Source organism: Phodopus roborovskii, unplaced genomic scaffold (assembly GCF_943737965.1).
Source record: "Phodopus roborovskii unplaced genomic scaffold, PHOROB, whole genome shotgun sequence".
Classification (NCBI taxonomy): Eukaryota; Metazoa; Chordata; class Mammalia; order Rodentia; family Cricetidae; genus Phodopus; species Phodopus roborovskii.
This window is the reverse complement of record NW_026126418.1, coordinates 35,190,658-35,209,987: the sequence shown is the minus strand read 5'-3', so window position 1 is coordinate 35,209,987 and position 19,330 is coordinate 35,190,658. Positions and strand designations below refer to the sequence as shown.

At 40.7% G+C, this 19,330-nt stretch overlaps 1 protein-coding gene across 1 annotated transcript in view; it reads right to left on the bottom strand.

Moving 5' to 3' along the window:
* The window catches only part of Lrp2 (LDL receptor related protein 2), a 145,728-nt gene that overhangs the window by 11,097 nt on the left and 115,301 nt on the right, over positions 1-19,330 (bottom strand). The window contains exons 59-70 of the mRNA XM_051184531.1: positions 19,099-19,215; positions 18,249-18,365; positions 17,377-17,514; positions 15,162-15,284; positions 12,340-12,468; positions 7,994-8,125; positions 7,027-7,158; positions 5,267-5,410; positions 3,784-3,949; positions 2,343-2,471; positions 1,470-1,690; positions 720-896 (exon numbers count right to left, since the gene is read on the bottom strand). Of these exons, the coding sequence (XP_051040488.1) occupies positions 720-896; positions 1,470-1,690; positions 2,343-2,471; positions 3,784-3,949; positions 5,267-5,410; positions 7,027-7,158; positions 7,994-8,125; positions 12,340-12,468; positions 15,162-15,284; positions 17,377-17,514; positions 18,249-18,365; positions 19,099-19,215 (1,725 nt within the window). The remainder of the gene's footprint in view (positions 1-719; positions 897-1,469; positions 1,691-2,342; positions 2,472-3,783; positions 3,950-5,266; positions 5,411-7,026; positions 7,159-7,993; positions 8,126-12,339; positions 12,469-15,161; positions 15,285-17,376; positions 17,515-18,248; positions 18,366-19,098; positions 19,216-19,330) is intronic.

The window sequence follows — 19,330 nt, the reverse complement described above, 5'->3', positions numbered from 1 at the left end:
CCTGGGTGTCTTAGCTCTGAACTGTAATTTCCTGAGCCTAACAGGGGGGGGATCTCAGAACATCAGTGAACAGTGAACTCTGTCCTTGACTCAGAAATACAGATTAGATGGGAGTGACTTATCCAAGCTAGAGCCAGGATACAGGCAGACCACAAAAAAAAAAACAAAAAAAAAAAAAAAAAAAAACAAAAAAAAAAAAAAAAACCCTGAGCTTTTAATTGAGTCGAATTACATTTAAAGGCATCACATTTCATATATGACAAGTTAAGTAGCAGATCAGTTTATCTAAAAAAAAAAGTAACCTGGCACTGGATAGCTCGGAAAAGTCTCATTCCTTTCCTCATTTCAAAAAGATCCTTTCATTTCCTCTACATAGTGCTGAGACATGACCCATCACCGGTAATGGCAGAAAGCGGGACTAGATGGTACAGAAATAAGAGGGTGTATCAACAATTTAAGCTGGGGTTCACAAGATTAAGTACCTAGTCTTTGCCATTTTAAGAATGGATAGAGTTTCTGGCATTCACAAGACAGACCCACTTGGTGATTTAGTAAAGCACAAGTCTGGTGTCTGCTACATTCTGGGGAATCTAAAAAGTCTGTCTCCCTAATGCCAAATAAGGACCTAATGGTTTTTCTCTGTTCCTGATTTATATAATTTTATTCAGCCTACAATGTTCTCTTTCCGCATTCAGAATGTTTGAAGAGCTCACGCATACCTGACTTATTGTATCTCAGTTGATGAAAGACTCGAACTTGAGTGAGCCAAGGGTTCACCACCAGCACTTTCTCTTTGTTTCCTTTCCCAAATTTATTCTGTCTCCACACTTCTCCCTTTTCCTTGGCTACCCAGTAGAGCTGGTCTTCAAAGATGTCCAGACTGAAAGGCTTCATTGCTGTTACCAATAACAGAGAAACAGGAGAGTTAATGAAACAAGGCCCAACACTACCGCAGCTGCTGTAAGTAATAGCAATACACTTGGGAAGACTTTGTACATGGTCTGACTTCGAAGGTGCTGATTTTATTCCGTATTTTTAAAGCAATGTGATGAGCTGAGCCTCTCCATGCCTCCCACTTTGAATATGAGACAGTTGTGGCCAGTTAGGGGAAATGGGCTATGCCCTGCATTGTTAGGGTTGAATTTTGGATTTTGGATAATAAAGCAAAATACTCCTTTCCTTCTACGTGTTTCTAGCTGAACACAAGAATGGCTAGCACATGGGAAATGAATGACTCTAGAAGTGGTAGGCTGTACATTGTAAGAACACACATGACTTAAAGTCTTGAAGACACAGTCTCAGAAGGACCTTTCATTATCTGATCCTGGTACTTAAGAATTCATTTGAATTTAATATAGCAGTTGGGAACTGATGGGAACAAATCTGAGGAATTACATAAGCCATATCCTAAGGCACATGGGAAATCTGTTAGACAATTATTAATATATAAATTCTGACTCATTCCTAACCTTCATTTATGATGAGTCTCCTGTCAGTCCCATCATACTTTATGGTTTCGATGACATCTTCTTTGGAGTCACTCCAATAGATCCGGTCATCATTCACATAATCTATGGAAAGGCCATTTGGCCAGCCAAGGTCCTTAGAAACCAGAATACTGCGATGCTCCCCATTCATCCAGGCAGACTCAATTTTAGGCTGTTTTCCCTGGTCAGTCCAGAACATAAGCCTGTAACAGAAAATGTTCTAGTTGGAGCAACAGTTTTCCTGAGTGTGAGACATGCTGTTTCTACAAAGATATCTCTTTACTTCCAACACATGTTATACATAAGAAGTGAAGTTTGATGCTGAGGTCAAGTTCATGTTAGGAGTTAGATCTTCTCAGGAAAGCACAATTTAAGCATCACTGCTGAATGTCTAGGGTTCATGATTTTACAAGTGGAAGACAAAATAATGAAAGTAATAATAACTTGCTGTGTTCCATACACAAGCACAGGACACTGGTCCTGAAAAAACAGGGGAAGTACTTGGGTCTACTCAAAATAAGGATGAATTTAGAAGTCACTACACAAAGGCTAAATATCCACTTAAGAGGAAAAGACCAAGCTAGCTCTCATGGTAAGGTCAACTACCAATTTCTATAAATAAGCAATGTATATGTATGAACATGTCTTTTCTGTATGTTTCATACTTTAGAAAAAACTGTCGTGGCTAATGTAATACAACCAAATTGCCATCTAAATTTCTATCAGCAAGATATTTTTTAATGCATCCAAATGAAAGTGCAGGAAGTGATTCATGTAAGCAGATGGATTCTCGTGTATATCTCAAAGTGGAATTTCACCATTAGAAACTACACAAACATCCCTTCAAATACTTACCCTAGCTTAGGATTCACAACAATGGCACCTGGCTGATCCAGGTCAGTGGTAATCAGCCACTTCCGGTACCTTCCATCAAGTGTAGCCACCTCAATCCGTTGGCTCTTGGCATCTGACCAATAAATATGCCTGAACGTAGAGGGACAGAGTTAAACAACAGAAAACATTGGGCCAATCATTTGAAAAGAAATGTGACCCTGAGAAAATTTAGTTTCTAGGTTCTGCCCAGTGCAACAAATACTCAGCTGTCTGTAAATTACACGTATACTGTATCTGTGCTTGTTGTGGATACAGCAGATACAGATACATTGCCTTTTTTTTTTTTTTTTTTTTTGGTCACATGCTTCCATGGAAGACTGAGGCATGTGGCTTTCAGCTGTTACAGCCCATGAGTCTCTTCCCCTTGGCAAAGAGCCCAACTGTGACCAAGGGGAATTGAGCACCTGTCCCAAAGATGAGCATTTCAAATGGCACTTCAAAATAACAATCTCAGCAAAGCTACCCTGCCCAGAAATCCATGTCTAAGGCTGCAAGCTTTCCCTAACAAGCAGAGAGAAGTCCTGTAGCTTCTTAATTCCCTCATCCATTGAGACTCAGTAAGAGGCAAAACTTCAGGTGAGAGAAATGTGCCACTTCCTTGCTGGGGTGAGTTAACATCTAGAGGTTTGTGTAATAGTTCTCGAAGGCCCTGCTTCCTGACAGATCGTGCTGAGGTTGAGTCTCCTGTAAGCCTTCAGGCACTTTGACTGACTTCTTTGGAGAAGCTCAAGTCTCTCATGACAAGACTGTTAAGAGGGAAAAATGAATTTCAACTTCAAGTGACTCTCCTTTCTCCAGGAGGGTCGAGAGCCACTGAGACCTCCCACTTAATTTTCAAGACACTCTCCCATGAGTGTCTTGCCAGTGCAAGCCATGTGTCAGACATCTGTGTGAGCAAGATTCTACATTAGTTTCTGAGTTAGAGATCATCCAAACTGTGAGCCAGAAGGTTCTAGACATTCCAACAGAACAGAACAGGGATTTAAAAACTTAGTAGCTTTCCAGTTGGTACCAGCTAGCTTGGATACTAAAAACTGTGGCTTGTTCCTCTCCCTAAACAATTACCAGAGGGAGATGTTTAATCTCAAGTGATACTCTTGGAGAATCCCCCAGTGAATAACACTACCATACTCAAAGTTCCTCTTGAAATCCAGAACCCTCACATATAACACAGAATCTTGACCTGGGTGCTTTCCCAAACCCTTCTGTGGCACACACTGAATATAGAAAAGGAAAATGTTTGTATTGCATGCAGGGGAAAGCTGAAGTGCTGTGGCCAGAGCAGGCCCAGGCATAGTTGAGCTGTGCCCGTTTCTGGGTCCACCAACGTAACTACGGTGAACCAAAGTCAGCACTCCCCCATGAAAATAAAATGGGCAAGAGAGATGAGTGGCATATTTACCTTCCAACCCAGTCCACTGCTAATCCATCTGGCTGCATTATATATTTCAGGCCCAGGTCAACTTCACGAATGGGATTATTGCTACCAGATTCAAAGTTGGGAATGTAGGCACGTTTGATGGCACCAAATTCAGAGCCCTGCCCCAGCACAGTGTAATACACAATACCTAAAGAGGAATGCATGGTAAGAGTGGATCTTGAGTCAGTTACTGATTTGTCTGCCTCCTCATTTACATAATACAACTAATTCCCATACTCCAAACCTCAGTGAACATCATATCTGCACTACTAACCAGAAAGACTCAGCTTAGAACTTGAAGATATTTTCACGATAATCTCTATCAGAAGATAACATATTAAGGTAGCTTAGCTAAGGGGCTAGTTTCCAAAACAGGATAAAGAAACTGAAATCACACTCATTATGACAACTAAAAACGTCACATAGATGAAGTCCTGCTATGACAGTATACAAAAGTTATTTTATACTTGGTCTTAACCAAAAGGCTGAGAAGTGATACAAAGAGTGTGGCTTTTTCCTCTCTCCAAGACATGGTCCTGCTATGTATTGGACCTTGTAATTCTCCTTCCCTCAGCCCTAAGGACCAAGGTTAATCTGATGACTCAGGTTAAGACTGAATTTAAGAGCATGTTGGCATATACTTCTCCCATAAACAGATACCATTCTTGAAATAGACATAAATGTGAAAATACAGTAAAAACATTTACGTTTGGATTGTCATTAGCAGATCATAAACATTTCACATGTATTGTCACATTTATCCTCCAAAAAGCCTGTCAAGTGGATAAGAACAAGATTTTTACTAATACTTTACAGTTAAAAAATGATTTTAATATTTATAACAATTGCTTGATATCATAAATCTAGGAAATGGAGCACAAAGGCAGAAGATGCATTTGTAGGCATGGAAGGCCGTGCAAGGATAGGCATGATTCACTTTTCCAAATTTAGTTGGGCTCTTTCAGTGCCTGCTAGTATATATCTGTAGTAAATGTCAGGTCAGGAACTGGGTATGTAGAGACAACTTAGGATCAATCACCAAAGGGCACACAATTAGAAGGTAAGAGAAAACCTCGTGGACAAGTAGCTGGCAAAAGCAATGTAGCGTGTGTCTAAAAGCATGTAGAAAATACTTTCACCTCAGGGTGGGCATTTGTGAGCCTCTGCCCAAGTGTCACAAAGGTGACATTGGCGCTCAGAACTTTGCCAATATGCTATGGTAGAAAAGAAGAGTAGCTGTGTGAGCAAAGACAGGGATATTAAAATGTAAGGAGATGTGAGAGGAAGTTTGGTTGGGAAATCAGGAAGTGCTGGCAGGGACCCAAGCCCACAGTGAAAACCCAGGGATGTAATGGACAGGAGCTTCCGCTTCCATCTAGGCGACAAAACTCTACTCAACATAAATTCGCCATCTAAAAACCAAGAGGAAGCAATGCGATAACCAGGGTGCAAGTTTCACACTCACTGAGGCCGATGCCCTCGGGGTCCCAGTCATAGTCAATGGTTTGGATGTGTTCCTCCTCTTCCAGGTACTCTGAGAACTTCTCTGATGAGACATTGTACTTTCGGATTCGAACATTCTCAGGCAGGAGCAACAGAGGAGGGTCTCCTGTAAAGAAAGGGCAGCTGCTTTGTCCATGTGATTCCACTTGCACTTTTAAAAAGTCAAACGGGTATTAAATGCACTATAGGTATTTCCCTTGGGGGCAGGAAGGAAAGGAAGAAGCAAGGCAGAGGGAGAAGTTAGATTTAGAAAAATCTGACCGTCAAAGCTGATATGACCCTGCAAGTCTAAATCCGTAAGCTATGAGCATCACTTCTTTTCTTTCCTCTCTCTCTCTCCCTCTCTCTCCCTCTCTCTCTCTCTCTCCCTCTCTCTCTCTCTCTCTGTCCCTCTCCCTCTCTCTCCCTCCCTCCCTCCCTCCTTCTCCTTTTCTGCCACCAGAGGCAATTCAGACAAGATTGAGACCACCATCTCTCATTCACTGACAGGACCATTAGACATCCAGTATCACAGGAGAAATACAGTATTACCAGCCTAGAGCTTACTGGGGAGCTATCAACCCTCACTGTTGACTGACAGGCTTTGTGATTGTCTTAACAGGCAATCATCCCCACAGCCCAATTTAACTGCCAGCTAATGAGAAACAAACCAGCTTGTTCTTGAATTTTCAGGGTTTTCCCTAAAGCCTAAAGTAGCTCTTTCAATGCTGATTCATCCCAAAATACTTCTCTAGAATTTAAAATTTTTAATTTGCTTGCAAAATGTCAATCAATTGTGACTTTTAAAAGTTCATTTTATGTATTTCCTCAGACTTGACATTATGTTTTATATGAATATTCTAATTTATTTCAGCTGCCTGCTTAGTTAAAAGATTAAACATTTTTTTTTTAATTTGCTGCTTAATTGTGGGTCCGGCTGCTCAAATGCCTTCACTCTAGTTTCTATTCACTCTCAAACTGGAGGATAAAACACTTAGGTATATTAATCAAATGTGCACCCTACACACCCAGCTTACACTATGTATTGGATAAAGCTTTTGGCTACTTTAACTTACTGTCTTCTGAGTAAGTTTCTTCTTAAACTCTAGTACCAATTTCTAAACCTAGACAAAACCATATACTCCTTAACTGGGAAAGGCTGCTTTAGATCAGATCTCTGAAATCTGGAATACTGACTTACATTCTCTCTCTTTAGCCATTTCCTTCTAGTGTTTATACTGCTCTTTCTTTAACTAGGCATTAACCTAACATGCAAAACCAATGACTGATTTCTGAATGCGTCAGCCTTTCTCTCTGTGACCAGCAGATCGTCAACAATAACAAACAAGTATGTCATCACAGTGTCCCAGATTTGTCCCAGTCATGTTTTGGCTCACCTTGGGGTGTGTGGCTTCAAATCTTGAGTCCCACTGGACTGGGAGCTAAGATTTCCTCAATTTGTTATACCTGCTACACCCTTATGTTGTTTGTGTCTCCTACAGACTAACATCTGTCCCCTTTTAGAAGTTTCTATCCAGAAGTTAAATTCAGGATGATAACTAATATCTTTTAATTTTACACAATTGTTAGCCGGAAATAATTAGATTTTTAAGCTAGCAGAAGAGGGGAGAGAAGAGGTTGGTATGAATAAAGAAGTAGTGGCAGCTCATCTCCTGGTATATCAAACTCTTCAGTATTTATGTCCCCTGGAAGTAACTTGTTCCAAACATGAACCCATCGTACCAACAGCTGCACACCGTTCTCCATAATGGCTATCCATAGACTTGAAGCCATCCACACAGAGACATTCATAACTTCCTTTGCTGTTTCGACAGCTCTGGGGGCAGATGCCAAACTCCTCACACTCATTGATATCTGCAAGCAAAATAAAAAACCAAATATGCAACACATATTCTGACCCATTCAGAACTGGAATTCACAAGCAGAGTAGACTAAGAAGAGTGCACACGAAAACAAGCAATAAAACCAAAATATGTTGAGGACATATTCCACAATTAAAAAACTTAAAAAAAGAAAAGAAAATGTCAATGGACTACCATTGATCCTAAAGCCCCTAAACTGGTCAACAGTGGACAGAGGGTTATTTTAACTAAAGCAGTATAACTTCATACGAAGGTAGGTAAGGCAAATGTTTGCTTTCTAAAACCATCTGTATGGTTGATACTACCATTGCTTCCCTTCTAATAAGTAAACAGCTTCAGGAAGACTCACTTATTTGGTAACCACAACTGAGTTGCTTTAGTAACCAAAAGGATTCTTTAAATCATCTCTGAAGGGCTAAAGCTATAGCTTAGTGGTAGAATGCTTGTCTAGTATACATGGCACCCTAGAGTATGACTATGAATAGACATAATGATACACATGATGACAGAAACCTAAAACTCATACTCTTCACTGACAACCTTGATGAGTTACCTTATGGGCCCCATAACTCCTTTCCAAAGTAGGTATGTGACAATTATGTGGATTGTGACTTGTGATGAAGCTTTGTGATTTCTGGTGGCTTTACTTCACAGACTGGTATAATGTGCAGCCATCACCACCAAGACCTTCATTAATTGATCCTGTGTACTCCCAAGTAAGGAACCCTCATAAAGAAATTCTACAGTGGTTTAGTAACAAGGCAACAGATGGAGAACATAAAAAATGTAAATTTCTCTAAATAACAATGGAAGAAAAAATATTCTACCTTGGCAGGAATTTTTGTCCAAAGTACTAGGTTTGAACCCAGGTCTACAGGAGCAGATAAATCCTCCATTGCTTAACTGGGTACAGTTCTGTTCACATATGTTTTCAGCACATGTCCTGTTTTCTCCTAGATCTGGAAACAAAATCTCAGCATTATAAGTGAAAGGTACAAGCCAGATCAGCCACAAATGCACAGACATCTAACCAGTTACACAGAACCTCAGATGACCCTTTTCCAGAGGCCCCCAAATCAGAGTGGATCTTTGTAAGTGACTAGATGCTGTCTACACAAATGTGTAGATGATCCTTAAGGCCATTTCCAATCACATACAGCACTGACAGGCTCAATCTCAGACCATCCAACCAACTCCAGGGATTCCACTGCTACCATCAAATGCTCTAGCTCATTCATCTTATGTAAGTAGGTAGATAGATGATAGGTAGGTCAGTCACACACTCATACACACACACACAGAGGAATGCATGCACATATGTATGCACTCTCTCTCACACACACACAAATACAGACTAGAACAAAATTAAAATTATGAGTATATTTTTTCCAAATATTGACTGCTTAATTGGAAGGATGTTTATCAGGGTGCAGTAAAATGCACACTCATGTTATACACTTTCTATATACAAAATGCTTATAAAGACTGAAACTAAGCTTTCAGCAACCATACATTTCTAAATAAGTCCATTCAGGTTTTCTTTTCTGTTTTTTTGTTTGTTTGTTTGTTTTTTAAGACAGTTTAGCCTTTGTGTTAAGAATTTGTTTAGTTCATATATACAGCCTTAAATTAGACCTTAAACTACTTTAATGATTCTCCTGCTTGGCTGCCATTGTAGCTTAGTGATAGAGAGTTTACCTAGCATGCACAAAAGGCCCTGGGCTTCATCACCAGCAACACAGAAAACAATCAATAAAAATAATATATTCATATTTTTTTACTCAGTTACTCTATTAACAATAGAGTAAGGGGAAATAGATACATTGACTTGTGTTTATGGATTATACCACTGATATGTAAAAAATATTGAACATAATTATATTTTCAGCAGTAAGGAAGAAGAAATACAATATACTGCATTGTCTTAAATCTCTAAGTTACCACTGATACACCATTAATGTTACAGAAAATAACTTGCAGCACAAAAAGAAGCATGAAAGTCAGAAATGGTGAGTTTTGATTATTTATATGATGGGCTGTTATTAAGATTCCAGGTGTCCAATGATACTTTGCCATGGGAAGTATCTAAAAATAACTGAATGAATGTACAAAAAAAAGAGCAAACCTTTCTTGGTTATGAGATTCAGATCATTTCTTTACTTCTGGTGCTGTGAATTGAACCTGGAGCCTCAAACCTTGGCTCCTTGATCATTCTAAATATGCATGCAACACTACCCTAGCCTCTACTTATGATTATTAATGTCCCTAGATTTTATAGTTTCTGTAATAAAGCAAAAGATATCCAATCGTTTGTGCTGGGTCCTGCTAAATGGCTATTTCTATCCCCAATCTTCTGGGGTCTCGATTCTCCAGGCCTCATAGCTTGGATTCTGTCCAAATCCTTCTTTGCTCTTCGTTGCCTGCTGATCTTGCCCCAGTCAATTGCTGCAAGTCATTGCTATTCAGTCATCTTGTCATTCTGATCAGCGTGCTTCGGTCCCCACCTACTCACACACAAAGGAGCTGAATAAGCTCAAGCTAGATAAAGGAGTGGTGAGCAGGGTTCACCCCTGAGGGGTCAAGCCTCATCTTGCAAATGAAATGTGTTTCAGCTGAAGAAACTGGGGACTCTCCTAGTTCAGATGAAAATAGACTTCTATTTCTCTCTTCCTGACCACGTCTCAGAATCTCTTATGGCATAATGAAGGTATTCATTTGTATATTTTGTATTGATTAAAAATATCAAGTTTCAAGAGTAGAAGAATCCTACTCAATAGAACACTGCCCTTTGCATGCACACTGAGTCTGAGTTACCAAGAACTACATATTCCTAAGTAAATAAACTTTCACAGATTTTTCTAGTTTTTCTTGGTTGTTTCCATGTTTTGGGTGTGTCTGTGAATTGTCTACTTGGCATACATTGGCAAGATCACAGCAATTCTTTCCAATGCCGTAGTCTCTCTACTAGTCTCACAAATCTACTAGTGAACTTTGTAATCCTCTCTCAGCTCTAAGGTTCATCTGTTATTAAGAGGTCCAGAATGCAGAAAGCTCTCCACTGACTGGAACATTTTCTTCCAAAGTAAACAGCCTTAATAAAGTAAGCATTTTGAATGGAAAATTTTCATACAGTGCCTTCCATTTGAAGACCAGAAACATCAAAAGAAACTTCTAGCTATCACCTTAACCCATGGAACAGAGGCTTTAGGGCTGGGCATGCAGCTCAGTACCAGCAGTTGCCTAGCAACCAGTCTCTATGAACAGAAGCATATGGCTGTTTACAAGAAAGCCACTCTCTCTAGTTTCCAGTTTATAAAAAGGAATAAAACGTCACAGAAAATGCTTGCTCTACCTTTATGGCCACAGAAATTATATCTGTGACCTGACATTAGCTTATTTCCTTTATAATTGATTGGTGCTAGGAAAATGTTCATGTCTTTCCATTCCCTGGAAATGTAGTGACTAAGTAGGTTTTGGGTGCTCCAAGCACACACACACACTCAAGGGAGGCATGTGTTAAGCCATGATTTCACTCTATATTTCAAAACATCATGCTATATATCTTACATATTTAAAAATCATAGCTTGAATACTTCAATAATTTTATAGAATGTAAAAGAGGGAAGAGATGGGGAGGTTTGGAAGATCAATGGGGAAGAGGACAAAAAGGGGCTTGAGAACTGCCATTATAAATAATTGTACACCTAGCCAGGCATACTGGCACACGCCTTTAATCTCAGCACTGAGGAGACAGAGGCAGGCAGATCTCTATATGTTTCAGAACCAACCTGGTCTACATAGTGAGTTCCATCCACGACAGCAGGGCTACATAGTGAGACCCTGTCTTGAAATAAAAGCGAAGAAGGAGGAGGAGGAATGAAAGAGAAGAAAAGGAAAGAAAAAAGAACTTTACACTTATGTCAAATAGCACATAACTGAATTAATTCTGTATCATATCCACTCATTATCTGAAAAGAAGTTAGTGCCTTACTGCTATCCTCCAAAAAAAAACCCTACTGTCGATGAAATTCCACTTGAACAGAAAGTACTGTCCTAAACACAAGCACAGGCAACAAGAGAAAAGCCAAACTTAGCTCAAGTCAAACTCAGAAATTTGTTGGCCTCCTAAAGCTGTTTACACATCCGTGTCTTCATGTCAAAAGCCAAATCTGCCACCCAGCTTCTCAAATTCCATCAACAGTTAGTTTAATCAACTCACTTCATTTTGTCAAGCACTATGTGAGATATATATGTGACAAAGCAACTCAGTGTAGTGTGGTCATCTAGTAACTATCAGAAAGTTCCTTGTATGCCTCAGGGTGGTGCTGGGGGATGGAGGGGATCATGTAATACCCAAGAGGCTGAAAACTCATGACGCTAACTAACAAGGCCAATCTTAGACTCTCAGCATTTAGAGAGCTTCTTAAGGCTGGGATGGCCCAGAGGGTAAAATTTTGCCATGCAAATCTGGTGTCTGAGTTCCATCCCTGAAACTTATGGAAAGTTGAAAGGAGAGGACCAAACACTACAAAACTTTACTCTGACCTATGCACAGGCACACAACAGACACCAACACACACACACACACACACACACACACACACACACACGGGTGGGGGGTAGAGAGAGACTATGGTAGGTATGTATGGGTTCACATATAAACAATAGCTAATTAATTGATTTATTATTTAAAGAGGCCAGACTGTGCCAAAGTAGCACAGCTGGTGCCAGAGGCCACTCTTCTTGCCCAGTGTTGCACAGATTCTTAATATCTGCTTTACTTATTTTTTTTCCCACTCTTCAGCAAATCGCTTAAACTTTTCAAGCACCAGTATGGAGGTAGACAATAAATAGCAGCTGTTCGATGGGGCGGTAACAATTAGAATATATACACACACACACACACACACACACACACACATGATACGAAGGAACATCAAAAATGTGGACTGCTTATTTGTCCTCAACACTTCCAAATGAACCAAATCCATTCCTCGATTATGTTATCTCTTCCAGCCCACACTATAATCCCAGCACTTGGAGGTAGAGGCAGGAGAATCAGGAGTTGCTGGTAACACTTGACTACACAGTATGTCTGAGGCCCATCGGATGGATTTGAGAGCATCTCTGGTTATTCTACTAAAGCGAAATATGAAACTACATGTTTACTTACTGCAACCAGTTTCATCAGAAAGGTCACCACAGTCATCAACATTGTCACACACATAGTGCTGAGAAATGCAGTTCCCATCGCTACACTTATACTGAGTTTGCGTACAAGGTGTGTGGGTTGGTTTTCTACCTGCAATTTAAAAACAAGTTAAAGTCAAGCCTTCTCTTCACTGAAACAAAATGCTTCACTTCCTCTATCCACAAATAAATGCATGTTTTCCCTACTGTTCCCAGGCTCCCTTACAGCTAGATTGAGACCAAATGACTAGCTCTAGCCAATGGCCTGTGAATTTCAAGGGACATACGCCACCCTTGGACTAAAGCAGTTAAAAGCCCATCTGCCCTCACAGTGTCTCATATGCTGGGGCTCTACCCTTGCCAGTCAGGTATGTCAGGTGGCTAGCTCCAAGCTGGAGGATGCTGTGCAAGCTACACTGTCCTTTATACAAATGAGAAAGAAATCTGTCAGAGATTAGTTGGTCGCAGCAACATCAATTACTCTGAGTAATACAGAGTGATGAGAGAAGCAGAATCTTTCCAGATCAAAAACTGAAAACATTTGGCAACAGATTAACAGTCGGGAGATCCAGGTTATACAATAGCAAAGCAGTTGGTGAAGAGGGAAGGCAGACCATGTGCTTATGGAAAGAGTGTGTTAGCAATGTGTCCATCCTGTCTTACTTGGCAAAGGTATTTGACAAAGAGAAAGGGTCAGTAAAGAACTGGTTGATTGTATAGACAGGAATAGAAGAAGAAGGGGGAAAAAACCCAACAACTTTGCAGCATGGGAAAAGCTGACTGCATCTAAGCCCCAAGAAGGAAGAATTTCTAGGTTAAAAGGCTCTAAGTGAGACCACAGTTGAACAAAATGTCCTTCTCCTTTTCTAATGGTATAAGTGGCAGTGAGCTGCTTCAAAGGTGGTAAGAGAACAAGATAAAAAAAAAAGCTCTCTCAAAAGGAACAGTCAATGAGTGGAAGAAACAGAATGAATGCCCACCATGCTCCTGAGAGAAAATTGTGTCTGAATATGCCAAAATGTGGTAACTGCCTCACCATGAATTTTACGTATGAATTGAAATAGTATTCAGGAGGATTAGAACCTATGTATGATTGTCTATGAGCAATATTTTTACAGTGAGAAGAATGGATCCAGAGCAATGCCAAACAGACCAAAAACGAATTCTAGAATTGGCATTTAGAAGGCAGATTGGTGAGTGAAAGAATTTATAGTGCTTCAAATAGACAATATATTTACCAGGTCATCAATAGATGGCTAGGATAATAAAAGTTTTTTCCCAAAACTGTGTTGTCTCCTGTATTCTACCTATAGAACTCCTTAAGCCTATGAGAAGCACTATACTCAAAAACTGGATTAGTTATATAAAATTCAATTCTTTTTAAAATGACGATCTAGATGCATTTATAGCTTGCCTCAGTTAAGATGCAGTACTCTGTCTTCCTATACATCATTAACCAAAAATCTTTTCTTTCTTGAAAAAAGTCTTGGGCTCCAACCTACTACGAGTCAATGACATTAGATAGCTGCACATCCCCTAAAGAGAGCACAGTCTACATAGCACCTTCATATGAAGAGGAAAAAAGACAAGGAAATACTGTCCAAGAGGAGAGCCAGAGGCTACCTAGGAAGCACCAGAGGCATAGATGCTCCTCTCAGAGAGGTATCCTGACCGAAACAAATCTCTTCTGATCTAAGTGGTCCTTGGTCCTTTCACAGCATCTGCATGGACTGAACATACTATTTACTGTGTCGTATCTCCATGCATTAGGGAGTGTGCAAGGTGTTAAGTATTGATTCAATACTTAATAAAAGCCAGGGTTGTCTATATCAACAGGTGTCACTTTATCCCAGCGGCATTTCAGAACTGCTACTGGTGATTGCAAAGAGTCTAATTCTTTCATCCCAGGTAGAATTAAATAAGTTTATTCCTATCATGCTTTTATTGGGGGTAGGAAACACAAATAAAACTAGCTCCTTGTATCTGTTTTCCACATTCTTAATGGCTTCTTTCGAAACAAACTAATTTTCCAGAAAACTGATCTACTCTCTTTCTCTCAATAGACAGATTTTTACACAGAAGTACAATCCAGTTTCTACAATCCAGTTTCTAATCTTCTGGCATTGAAGAGCTGTCTTAGTGATTAAGAGCACTGGCTGCTCTCCTTGAGGACCTGGATTCAGTTCTCAGCAGCCACAATACAGCTCACAACTATCTATAACTTCTATGCAATTTGACACCCTTTTCTGACCTTCCTGGGTACCAGACATGTACAAGGTGCAGACACACATGCAGGAAAAATACCCAAACACATAAAATAGTAAAATATACATTTTTCTGTTTTGTCTGGGAAATGGATTTGCATACTCAGGAAGGAGACTAGGTAGGTTAGCTGTGTTAACACTAGTGGTGCCTTACCATGATCTTTTCGACTGAGCCTGAGAAGGAACATACACTCATTCCAGATTAGCATTAGCAACTATGGGTTTGTGGAGAGGCCAAACCTCATCTTTGGCAACAAGTAATCCATTAACTTGTAGAGTTAGTCTTTCTCTCATTTTCTTACAAGAAATGTGAAAGCAGCTTATTAAATTAAATGCTTGAACAAAGACTGACATTTAAGGGGCACATCAACATCTCACGCCAATGAGATAGGAAGGAGGTGGCAGCTTGGTGTCTGAGCCATGTATGCATTGTTCTGTCTATGATACACTGCCACAGATACAAAGCAAGCCTTCTAGGCAGGACAAGTGGAAAGCCCAGAGGACTCTGGTTTCTGCCTTCTCCTCTTTCCATTTTGCTTACAGTGTTCTTCTTTCTCATCGGTCCCATCTCCGCAGTCATCCACACCATTGCATAGCTGGTGACCATAAATACAGCGACTATTGTCACACCGGAAACGATGCGGCGGGTCACATGGAACATTGACTGAAAAAATGAAAAACAAAACTGCAAGTTAAAAGTAGAAGTGACAATCTACTATACTCCAGGCTATCCCAGCACCAGGACCACTTCATTCATTCATCGTTTATTCATTCATTGATCCACTTGCTTATTTAATTAATCAACAAACGCATCTTGAGTCTCAGGTACACACACAACATTGTTACAGGTGCTAGATATATATAAAGAGGAGCAAGAAAGACCCAGTCTTTATTCCCATGGAACTTCATTCTAGCAGGAAGAGACTATACATGCAGATGAATAAATTACACAAGGAGCCTCCTCCTAGAGGATATATATGAAATATAACACAGGGAGATGAGTCAGAAAAGAACCCACAAGGGAAAGAGATGAATCAGGACAGAACATGATAAGCTTGAACATGGTAGACTTGATCTCTGTGGCCAAGGTACAGTATAAGGAGAACATGTGTGGGTCATGGAGCTGAATACTGCTGGTAAGAAGACTATTTGAATTATTTGCTGGGAATGTCTTGTGAAACATTAGACTAGAGTGTTAACGTGTGTGTGTGTGTGTGTGTGTGTGTGTGTGTGTGTGTGTTCGCGTGAGCATGCACCCATGTGTCCTCACCTCCTAAAAATGTTATATTATTGGCTATGGCTATTTTGCTTTACAAAGAGAAATATCTTTCTAAGGGCTTCTCTGAAATGTCAAGTCATGACATTAAAAACAAAAACAAACAAACAAAAAAACAACAAAATAAGGCCAGGCAGTGGTGGCCCATGCCATTAACCCCCCCCCCCAGGACTCAGTGAGTTCGAGGCCATGCCAGTGTGCTCTACAAAGTGAGTTCCAGGACAGCCAGGACTGTTACACTGATAAACCCTGTCTTGAAAAACAAGTAAACAAACAAATAAAATAGGAAGCAGCGCTGACTACTAACACCTAAGACAATATCAGGCAGTGCCGGAAGGCCACTGAGAAAATACAGCTGCCATCGAAGTTCTCTGGGAAGGAAGGAAAGCTTCTACCATCACTCCCAGTAATCAAGTCTGCACTGAAAATGAGTGGGAAGGTGCAGGGAAGAGGATGAAGCAAATTCTCATAGCTGCTTCACACTAGCGATCGGAAGAGTTCAGGAAGATATGTCCCTGGATCCCTTCTGAAACTTCAATCTCCTGTGATTCACTTCCTGACTAGACTGCTGAGCCTCCTGAACCTAGCCAAGCCCATGAATTTGTGTTTCTAGAATTTTCCTGACCAATACCACCATTCCCAGCCTGGAAAAGACACTGTGAGACTCATTAAGTTTTCACAAGTGACTCCAAACAATAGCAACTTCCCTCCCTTTATTAAAATCAATAGTTCTCAACCAGTGGACCAATCAAAAAAGCCCTAGAGCTGGAGAGATGGCCCAGAGGTTAAGTGCAGTGTCTGCCCCTCAAGAGCAGTAAGATTTCGATCCCAGCAACCCCATGAAAGTTTACAGCCCTCTGTAACTCCAGTTCTAGGGGCTCTGGCGCCCTCTTCTGGCATCAGGCAGCACTGTTCAATGTGTTGCACAGATATACATGTACACAAAATACCCATACACATATATTTTTAATTAAAAAAAAAAGACCCTATCCTTACAAATTCTGCCTTGGTAAAAGGAAGCCAGAAAATATCTGGCCTGTCAACAAACAGAAGAGCTCACTCATTAAAAAATCAAATAAATAAATACAAATAAGATGGCCTTGGATTATTAGGTAAATGGAAGTAGATTCAAGGATCAGGTCGTCAAGTTTTCTACAAATGCTCCAGAGGACAAGGGGAGGGTATGTCAAGGATGGTGCAGGAAAGCATAGTTTACCCCTACTCCTCCTCAGACTCCAACCTCAAGGGACCCCCCCTCCTCCCCATGTATGTGCTCAGCCTTAATGCTTAAAATCTTGGATGCTGACCTGACTTCCTGAAGTTCCAGAAGGAGAGCTGAAGCAATCAACAATATTGATTGTGCATCCAACCAGTCTCAAAATAATATAACAGCCCTCCAAGTGCACACACTGCATTTAAGGAACACTGAGATGTTGCCAGACAAGACAATATCAGTTCAACCCATCCCTCTCCCGCTTACAGCACAGGTGAAGCTCCTCGTCAGAACCATCGATACAGTCATTATCTCCATCACATATCCAAAATGACTGGATACACACGTGGTTTTTACACTCGAACATGGCAGCTGGGCAGTAGGTACCATTTGGAAAGCGAGTAGCTGTTGGTAAGGAAGAGACACACACAATATATAAATGAGATGAACATACCCTGCCTACTAAGGATCCCTCAACGTTTGCTATTGTGACTCCCTATTATTCATTACCCTGTTGCTGTGCTTTATTTTGCTATTAAAAAGGGATGTGTCTTGGCTGAGCATGGTAGTACATATATTCCAGCACTCAGGAAGCAGCAGAGGTGGGTGGATCTCTTCGAGTTTGAGGCCAGCCTGGTCTACAAAGAGTTCCAGTACAGCCAGAGCTACACAGAGAAACCTCATCCCCCCCCCCCAAAAAAAAATGGGAGTGTTCTTAAGGACATTTCTCTGAGCCCAGTTTTCAGAGACACAAATCATTCCATAGGCACTTGTTGCCTGTATCAGAAATGAAGGATTTCATACGACATGCATACAACAGAATGTTTTAATGCTATAGACTTTCAACCCAGGTTCTGTATGTGTTCACTCACAGCTAGAGCTTTCTTTGCCTGAAATAATTTTGTCCAATTACTGATTTGTACAATAGCTAATAATGCATAGCTTGTTTCCTTTGAGTGGCCACTGCAAACAACTAGCGATCCTAAGTCCATTGGGAAATGACACAGGCAAACTGGAAATAATCAGAAGGCTGAATAGAACACATTTATGCTTCTAAACTAAGACATGGATTGTGTTTAAATTGCCTTTTCCATCCATGCACTCAGACACATAGAACCTCAACTTAAGCAGGCACTTACGACAACTGGATTCATCAGAAGCGTCCAGACAATCTGCTCTCCCGTCACATGTCAATGAATTGGGCACACAGTGTCCACTCGAACACTGAAAATGTTCAGGATGGCAGGTCTTCATCTCTGAAAAGTTCATTATTCCCAGAAGATTTTGAGGTATTAGATGCATGGAGAGCCATCGTCACTTCCCACCCACACCCTCTGGCTGACTCACAGCTCATTCATAGTAAAAAAACAGATAAATTCAAAATTCAACTTCTCCACTCAGCAAATGGAGATGAGACCTACCCCCCACCTCTTAAATTTTTCCTCAGAAATAATAATTCCCCAGTTTTCAAGGTTATACAATCTCCCCCAAAGTCAGTATTTAGATTTTCTGCCCCAATGCTCTGTCCTCTACAGCATGGTTACCTTGGGTGGAAAACTAATGTGTTTATTTGGAAGCACACTGGGAATGAAGGTCTGCTTCTAGATTGTATCTAAATTAAAATAAAACTTACAGATACCCTTTCTTGCCCAGAGATGATGGTGGCTCATGCCTTTAATCCCAGCACTTGGGAGGCAGAGGAAGACAGATTTCTGTGAGTTTGAGGCCAGCCTGATCTACAGAGAGAGTTCCAGGAAGGCCAAGTCTACACAGAGAAACCCTATCTCAGAAGATATCCCTTATTTTGTCTAGCATTATGATCAGAATACTTAAGTCAACCATAAAGTACAGAAAGTATAGCAGACACTGTATGAGGTAGAACGCTACATAGCTTACGTGAGTCGTTACACACTCAAGAGCCTATCAACACTAGAGTTTGAAGTCCCTACACTGTCAGAGGGTAAGATTCTGCATGCCCCTGATACTTACCACAGTCCCTCTCATCTGAGTTATCTCCACAGTCATTTTCTTGGTCACAGACCCATCGAGAGGGGATGCATTGCTGATTGGCACATCGAAACTCACTCTCTGTGCAGTCCCGAGGAACTGAAAAGAAAAGCCACATGGCCATCATTGTGCACTGGGAACCCCATTGAGCAGACAGGCCTTGGGAGCTGGCCTGAGATCACTGGTTCCAAATTCTGTCCTGAGATCCAGTCCC